This window comes from Mobula birostris, chromosome 11, assembly GCF_030028105.1.
Source record: "Mobula birostris isolate sMobBir1 chromosome 11, sMobBir1.hap1, whole genome shotgun sequence".
In the NCBI taxonomy this organism is placed as follows: domain Eukaryota; kingdom Metazoa; phylum Chordata; class Chondrichthyes; order Myliobatiformes; family Myliobatidae; genus Mobula; species Mobula birostris.
In genome coordinates this window covers 5,402,032-5,411,083 of record NC_092380.1, presented here as the reverse complement: position 1 = coordinate 5,411,083, position 9,052 = coordinate 5,402,032, and the positions used below count along the sequence as shown (strand labels likewise).

The window sequence follows — 9,052 nt, the reverse complement described above, 5'->3', positions numbered from 1 at the left end:
TGGGGAGACAAACTGCTTTTGGGCAGCGGCGGGAATTGAACCCGGGCCGCCCGTTCTGTAATGCGTTGTGCCATACTGTGTTATGGAGCTTGGTCTGCAGGAATGTCCTTTCGTTTGGCAGTACCGTATACACGTGTATGGTTGAATGACAATAAACAAACTTGAACTTGAAATCAGACTGAATGTTAGTAGATAGCACTCACTGGAATAAATTCTGATGGAGTATCACTTCTCACTGTGTATGGCACTGTTGCTGCCCCCTGCAGCCAATGCTCAGTCACAAACCCTCTGCCCAGGATAGAATGGGAACCGTTTACACCATCCACAGTCAAGTCTTCCCATCTCACTTTGTCGTGACTGATTTGAACACTCATTAAAACCATTTGAATGCAAGTGAGCTATTCAAACATAGAGAGAGTTAAGTCTTATGGAAGATTATTTGAAATGCTTTGAAATTTTGGGTGACACCTGTATTATCCTTGAGAAACTAGGCTATACTTCTCTCCCCTGAAATTTAGCTAAGAGAGTATTGTCACAACTATGTGTGGAATAAGAATGTAATGCACTCTTGCTCTGGATATCAGCTTCTATGCACAACAGTGGATTTTCAACTAATAACCGATTCAGGAGCACTGTGTTATAGAAAGACATGTGTTAAATAGCTGAGTTGCTGGGCTGTACTGCATCTCTAAATAAAATAAAAGATGAGAATTTGCCAGGTACTAACCAATTGAATTCCAGATTGCTCAACATCAGACCTTCATACATAAAATCAAAACATGAGGCAATGGCATTGAATATATTTATTTAGAGATCTGCCACAGAATAGGCCCTTCTGGCCCAATGAAAGATACCACCCAGCATCACACCTACTTAACATTACCTTAATCAAAGGACAATTGACATGATCAATTAGCCTACTGACCAGTACATCTTTGGACTGTGGGAGGAAACCAGATACCTGGAGGAACCCCTCATGCTCCCATGAAGAACGTACAAACTTCTTACAGAAGACACTGGAACTGAACTCTGAATTCCAACGCCACAAGCCGTGAAAGTATTGCACTAACCATTACACTACTTGCTTATTCAACTCCTTACAAAATATTTTCTTTTAGGTAAGGAAGTGATGCGTGCTGTTATGTGAATTAAAATGTGAAAAGTATTTCCTCGCCTTTGTCTTTGCACCCAGAACCCACATCCCACTGTTCAACATCATGATTGAACACGTGCTTACTCACAAGAGGAAAATGTCACATTCCACATTACCAGGTAAAGAACTCAGAATCTTGTTTTCTAACAAAGTGGCCCTTCACTCTTCTAGATCCCAATAGATACATGCTCAACCTGCCCAATACCTATGGGACTACTAGTTCTCTCCATCTATCAGTCTGGTAACAAGCTTTCAAGCACATGATTATTCCTATCATGTGGAATTTTCAGTAGCAAAGTTCGCCATTCACATCTTGAGCTTTTCCGAACAATTTGCATGACCGCTTCCTGCAGGGCATGATACTGTTTGAAAAATTTGGGGAAAAACTTTACGGCCCTCAGAGGCACACAAATTCATGCAAGGTTCTGCTCTCCAAGAGGACTTCCATTTTAAATAGATCCTCCCATTTTAAATGCACAAAATCTAAACCACAAAAGAGGATTTTTTCCATCTTGTGAAGTTCTCAGAATGTTGTATTCAAACCAATTACTCATTAACTCTTCTAAATATCTGCTTAATATCCTTTCTAGGTACAAAACTAACAGCAGGAATGTGAATTGGCTGCAAGCAATTCTAATTTTGAGATCTCAATTGTGAGTTATGGCTCAATGTTTTCACCTCAATGTCTCGGTCTCTGCACCAATTAAATACAGAGTTTTAGACCAATACAGAGCCTGTCAACAAGTAATTCAGAAGTGAATGACTCAAGGCAGATGTGATGCTGGAACTGAGAAAAAACAACAATGCAAGTCAAAGAATCCAGAGGGCACTGGACAGTGCAATTTATTTTTAAGTTAAAAATGTTGTGACTCTCTATACGGCATTCTCTATAAAGAGGACTCCACTACTCTGTACAGGAGGCAACTGGTAACTTAAGGACAAAAAAAAAATTCAGGAAAGAAATTGGAAAATTGTTTCACAGAGCAAGCACAAGGATGAGGGCCAAATATCCTTCTTCTATTCTTTATGAATCTATATTGGGTCAGATAGATAGACAATGCCAAATGTCCTCATTTCAAACAGGTTAAATTACCTTTTAGTCTCACTGAAATCTAACCAGATCTGAGTACAGTATCCTCAGAGTTCAGGCTGAATTTTACCAGACACCATTTCAATAGAATATAACCCAAACAAATTCAACTTCCTGCAATGCTTTCAACTGTTCCCTCTCCCTGGAGCCAATACTCAGACATATACACTCTAGTGGGGAAGAATGAAACTGTCACACCACCCACACAGGTGTTTCTACCTTTCTCTGATAGGTAATTTAAATAAGGAATTGTTTGATTTGATTGCTTTTAATAGGGTATATACCACCAGTACAGCTTCTGACAGTTTACAACATTGGATGTCTAAGAAAGACCATTTCAAATTCAATAATTTGAATATTCAACCTAAAATTGTAATGACTAGTGTCAGAAATCAAAAACAAATCACATTCTGGCTTCTTCCCCTTTATATTACTCCCCTCTTCCACTCTTGTTTGTGTTGCTCAGATTCATGGACAATTCCCAATTGGTTATTGGAAATGTCAATCATCGTTGTGAAGCAATCTTTTAATTACACTGCAGGCTGCTCCAGCAGTATAAGAACCAAAGAACTGAGTAAGTGATATAACTTTTTTTTTTGTTTGGAGCTTCCTGAGTGGTTGTGAGGTGGATTCTTGTAGAGAAGAGGATGGGTTCCCAAGTGTGTCAGAACTACCACATTGAATGTGAGGTTGCTGTCAACAACCAGATTAACATGGAACTCCATTCCTACTATGTTTATCGCTCTATGGTGAGTCTTTCATTCCATGTTTGAGGTTGTCCCTTGCTAGAATATTTGTATACTGTAGGATTCCATTAAGTAAATAGTCCTAATTTCACCTGTAGTCCATAAAGGGGAAAGTGAAACTTTTTGTAATTAAAGTTCTCTAATTGCCTGCTATTCAATAGATCTCTGGAAACCAACTCCTCCAGTGGATGTGAAGCCTAGTGTTCAGATTGTCCTTAAAGGCATAGCTCTAGTAGTTTGCATGATGTTATTACAGTTTGAGGTGTCTGAGTTTGAATTCAATCCTGGTGGCCTTTGTAAGAAGTCTTTGTATATCCTCCCTGTGGAATGTATAGGCTTTCTGAGTCCACTGGTTTCCTACCACAGTCTTAAAATCTGACTAGTTAAGTTAACTGGTCATTGTAAATTGTTGTGTGATTGGGGTAAAACTGAGGATGGTGTAGCTTGAAGGGAAGGGCCTATTCTGTGCTGTCTCTCTAAATAAATTGTTTAAAGAGCATTATTTCTTTCAGTTAAAAGGTACAAGAACTTTGATGTTTCTTGTGTCTACTAGGATCACTGTTTCCCCTGTCCACTCATCAATCCCCCTTCAAGCACTTATTCCTGTAACTATTTTAAGTATTTTACTTGCCCTACACAATCTCCTTCACCACTGTTCAGGGCACCAAACTGTCCTTCCAGATGAGATGCTCCACATAGGACTCCATTAGGGTTGTTCACTGTATTGGTGTTCCTGGTGTGGCCTCTACATCAGTGAGATCAAAAGTAGAATGGGGAAAGTGCTTGATCAGGTACCTTTAACTCAATCTGTTGCAACAACCAATAGCTCCTGGTAACTAGCCACTTTAATTCCACTTCCCATTCCCACACTGTCTATCCACAGCCTCCTATGCTATCACATTGAGGCCAGAAGATGATTGGAGGAGCAAGACTTCATTTTGTCTTGATGGTTTCCAACCTGCTGGCATTGACATTAATTTCTCTAACTTGTAAATGTTCCCCCTCTGATTTCTTCCCCCCCCTGTTTTCTCTAGTTCTGTCCCTTTCACCTTCCCTCTCCTGGTTTCCCCACCTCCTTTTCTTTATTCCACAACTGTCTTCAAGGCTCCTTCTTTAATCCTTCCCTCTTCCACCTATCGCCTCCCCAACTTCTCAAATCACTTGCTTTCTTCCACCCCCCCCCCACCAAAAACACGAGTTTTATATGCCTCCCCTGACCCCATGACTCTTTTCCAATGTTGATGAAGGGACTTGGCTTGAAATGTTGACTGTCCACTTTAAAGTTTGACCTGCTGAGTACCTCCAGCATTTTGTGTTGAAAAGTGACCACCAATGTTCATCTACAACAGGAATTCCCAACACTCATTCATATATTATATATCAAAATAAAAAAAAGTTGGGGACCCCCCCTGCCAAACTATAAGATGGGTGCTACTGAACCAATTGCAGTACATCATTTAAAATAACATTAGGGCTCAATTCCTCAATGTACTTCAGGAATAATTTATATTCAGTGCTGATACTAGTAACAGGAAAGTTCAGTTTGTATTAATCAGGAGTGCTGCATACACAAGGTCCTTGGTATTGTCAATGATCCTTTGTAGCAGTCCAATGATCTCTTTGACCCCTACCATCAGGCAGGAGGTACCATAATATTAGGACAAGGACTGCTAGGATGGGAAATGGCTTCTTTCCTTTCCTCCCCACTTTCTTCTCTCCCCCCCCCCCCCCCCCCCCCCCCCAGGCAGTGAGATTGCTGAACTCTCACCATCCAGGTATTAATGTATGAAGGGCCAATAGCATTATACTGTTTGCTCTTTGAACTTGTGTCCTAAATGTACCTTGTTTATTTGTTAATTTGTGTGGCAATATTACCTTGTGTCAGTTATATGTACTTTGTGCACCTTGGTTTGCAGGAACATTGTTTTGTTTGCTGGTATACATGAATATGGTTGATGACAATGGACTTGATCAGAGCAGTAAACTGAAATCCAAATAAAGGTATTCTAATCTCTCTCCACAGTCCTTGTACTTTGACCAGGATGATGTTGCCTTGCACCGTTTTGCTGACTTCTTCAGGAAGCAGTCCAATGAGAAATGGAAGCGTGCTAAGAAACTTCTAGCATTCCAGAACCTGCGTGGTGGCCAGATCTTGATGGAAGACATAAAGGTTTGGCTTGACAAATTGAGTGGTGCCATAGTGTGGCTATTAGTGCAATGCTTTGCAGTGTTGGTTGTAAGATTGGGGTTCAATTCCTGCTACTGTCTGTAGGGAGATTGTATAATCTCCCCATTACTGTGTGGGTTTCCTCCAAGTGCTTGGGATTTCGAAGGCTGAAAGAATTCTGGCTAATGAGTTGTGGATATGCTACATTGGTGCTGAAAGCATGGTGACACCTGTGGACTGCCTTGCTGATTTAATACAAACAGCACATTTCACTGTCTTGATGCACATGGGACAAATAAAGCTGATCTTTAAATGCAAAGCAGTCAATCTGATTCCATCAAACTCTTCATCTAATCCTGTCTAAATGATACCTTTTTTGGCAACAGCTTCTATACTCTAGTTGTAGTGGTTTGCTTATTTGTTTAACATGCCTAGTTCATTTCAATTGAAGTGTTGCATTTGTTGGCAGAAATCAGAGCAGAGTGATTGGGTTAATGGTCGTCATGCAATGCACAGAGCTCTGCAGATGGAGAAGGATGTGAACCTGAGTTTACTGGATCTGTACAAACTTGCCACTCGGCATGGTGACCCCCAAGTAAGTTGCTAACCCTCTGATGTAAGGGGAAACTGGTGGGAGCTCCATTCAGAGATGTAGTTACTTAAGCTTGCTGTGTGTATAAGACTAGACACGGAAGCAACAATGGACAGGATTTGATAAACAGTCCCAACAGCTTCAATTCCACCAATATGTAATGTTCCAATCCAAAGGGCTTCAAATCTAAGGAGGGGAAACATCAGGGTGGTTATGTACATATTTCCATAAGACAAAGGAGCAGAATAGGGCTATTTAGCCTATGAGTCTGCTCTACCATTTATCCATTGCTGATTAATTATCTCTCTCAATTCCATTTTCCTGCCTCCTCTCTGTAATTTTTGATGTTGAACCCATGTACATCTGCTTTAATATACCCAATGACTTGATCCTCACAGCCATCTGTGGCAATGAATTCCAGATTGTCCAACCTCTGGCTAAAGAAATTTCTCATCTCAATTCTAAAGATGTCCTTCTATTCTGTGGTTCTGCCCACTAGTCCTAGATGCTCACACTATTGAAAACATCTTTCAATGTCTATTCTATCTAGGTTTCAATGAGATTTTCCCCCTCATTCTTCTAAACTCCAGTGAGTTCAAGCCCAAATCTATCTCATGTGTTAACCCTTTCATTCCTATGATCATTCTTGCGAATGTTCCTCTGGACACTCTCCAAATGCCAGGACACCTTTCTTGGATTTCTTAAGGGCCAGAAACTGCTAATACTCCATAATAGTCTGACCAATGCCTTGTAAAGCTTTGGCATATGTCCTTGTGTTTATATTATAGTCCTTGCAAAATTAATGCTAACATTGCATTTGCCTTCCTTACTACTGACTCTGCCTGCAAGTTCATCATTAGAAAATTCTGTACTAGGACTCCCATGTCCCTTTTTGCAGCACAATGTCTGAATTTGCTTTCCATTTAGAAAACAGTCTACAACTTTTATTCCTTCTACCATGTGCATGACCATACACTTCCCTACACTGTTTTCCATCTGCTACCTCTTTGCCCATTCTCCTAATCTGTCCAAATCCCTCTGCAGAATCCCTGCTTCCTCAACACTGCCTGTCCCTACACTGTCACAAAGCTATCAGTTCAGTTACCCAGGTCAGTGACATATAACATGAAAAGAAGCAGTCCCTATGGAGTGCCTCTAGTCACAAGCAGCCGATGAGAAGCATCACTGGCAGTAGAAATATTCAAGATTTCTGGATGTAACTTCCAACTTTCCTTCCAGCTGTGTTCCTTCCTGGCAAGACATCTGCTGGATGAACAAACGATGATAATGAAGAGACTTGGAGATCACATCACCAACCTAAGGAGACTAGGAGCCCACGAGAATGGCCGGGGAGAGTACCTGTTTGACAAGCTCTCCCTAGGGGAGTGAACAAGCAGACTTGATGTTGAAACCTTCTGTCTGAGTTCTTGTCTAATGAAATGTGACATGATTTATGCAAAGCTGAGTCTAATGTCAATTGGAAATAAACTATTCAATAGTATTCTCATTTTGGTCATGGTGGTGGCTTATTTTTAAATCCATGTTCTTAATTTTGACCTGATAGTGGCTATATTTTCTTAATTAGGATAAATGGGTAAATAGTCATAGAAACATATAAAATAGGTGCAGGAGTAGGCCATTTGGCCCTTTGAGTCTGCACTGCCATTTATTATGATCATGGCTGATCATCCAACTCAAAACCCTGCACCAGCCTTCCCTCCATACCCCTTGATCCCCATAGCCACAAGGGCCATATCTAACTCCCTCTTAAATATAGCCAATGAACTGGCCTCAACTGTTTCCTGTGGCAGAGAATTCCACAGATTCACCATTCTGTGTGAAGAAGTTTTTCCTAATCTCAGTCCTAAAAGGCTTTGCCTTTATCCTCAAACTGTGACCCCTCGTTCTGGACTTCCCCAACATCGGGAACAATCTTCCTGCATCTAGCATGTCCAATCCCTTTAGGATTTTATGTTTCAATCAGATCCCCCCTCAATCTTCTAAATTCCAACAAGTACAAGCCTAGTTCATCCAGTCTTTCCTCATATGAAAGTCCTGCCATCCCAGGAATCAATCTGGTGAACCTTCTCTGTACTCCCTCTATGGCAAGGATGTCTTTCCTCAGATTAGGAGACCAAAACTGCACACAATACTCCAGGTGCGGTCTCACCAAGGCCTTGTACAACTGCAGTAGTACCTCCCTGCTCCTGTACTCGAATCCTCTCGCTATAAATGCCAGCATACCATTTGCCTTTTTCACTGCCTGCTGTACCTGCATGCCCACTTTCAATCACAGGTGTATAATGACACCCAGGTCTTGTTGCACCTCCCCTTTTCCTAATTGGCCACCATTCAGATAATCTGTTTTCCTATTTTTGCCACCAAAGTGGATAACTTCACATTTATCCACATTAAATTGCATCTGCCATGAATTTGTCCACTCACCCAACCTATCCAAGTCACCCTGCATCCTCTTAGCATCCTCCTCACGGCTAACACTGCCACCCAGCTTCGTGTCATCTGCAAACTTGGAGATGCTGCATTTAATTCCCTCATCCAAGTCATTAATATATATTGTAAACAACTGGGGTCCCAGCACTGAACCTTGTGGTACCCCACTAGTCACTGCCTGCCATTCTGAAAAGGTCCTGTTTATTCCCACTCTTTGCTTCCTGTCTGCTAACCAATTCTCTATCCACATCAATACCTTACCCCCAATACTGTGTGCTTTAAGTTTGCATACTAATCTCCTGTGTGGGACCTTGTCAAAAGCCTTTTGAAAATCCAAATATACCACATCCACTGGTTCTCCCCTATCCACTCTACTAGTTACATCCTCAAAAAATTCTATGAGATTTGTCAGACATGATTTTCCTTTCACAAATCCATGCTGACTTTGTCCGATGATTTCACCGCTTTCCAAGTGTGCTGTTATCACATCTTTGATAACTGACTCCAGCAGTTTCCCCACCACTGACCTTAGGCTAACCGGTCTATAATTCCCTGGTTTCTCTCCCTTTTTTTAAAAAGTGGGGTTACATTAGCCATCCTCCAATCCTCAGGAACTAGTCCAGAATCTAAAGAGTTTTGAAGAATTATTACTAATGCATCCACTATTTCTTGGGCTACTTCCTTAAGCACTCTGGGATGCAGACCATCTGGCCCTGGGAATGTATCTGCCTTTAATCCCTTCAATTTACCTAACACCACTTCCCTACTAACATATATTTCGCTCAGTTCCTCCATCTCACTGGACCCTCTGTCCCCTACTATTTCTGGAAGATTATTTATGTCCTCCTTAGTG

At 41.2% G+C, this 9,052-nt stretch overlaps 1 protein-coding gene across 1 annotated transcript; it reads left to right on the top strand.

Moving 5' to 3' along the window:
- Nucleotides 1–2,797: 2,797 nt before the first annotated feature.
- Nucleotides 2,798–7,177, top strand: LOC140205390 (ferritin heavy chain, oocyte isoform-like). The gene is made up of 4 exons (XM_072272982.1): nt 2,798–2,992; nt 5,013–5,159; nt 5,626–5,751; nt 6,988–7,177. Exons 1-4 carry the CDS (start codon nt 2,891–2,893, stop codon nt 7,135–7,137), a joined length of 525 nt encoding a protein of 174 aa, XP_072129083.1. The 5' UTR covers nt 2,798–2,890; the 3' UTR covers nt 7,138–7,177.
- Nucleotides 7,178–9,052: the final 1,875 nt, after the last annotated feature.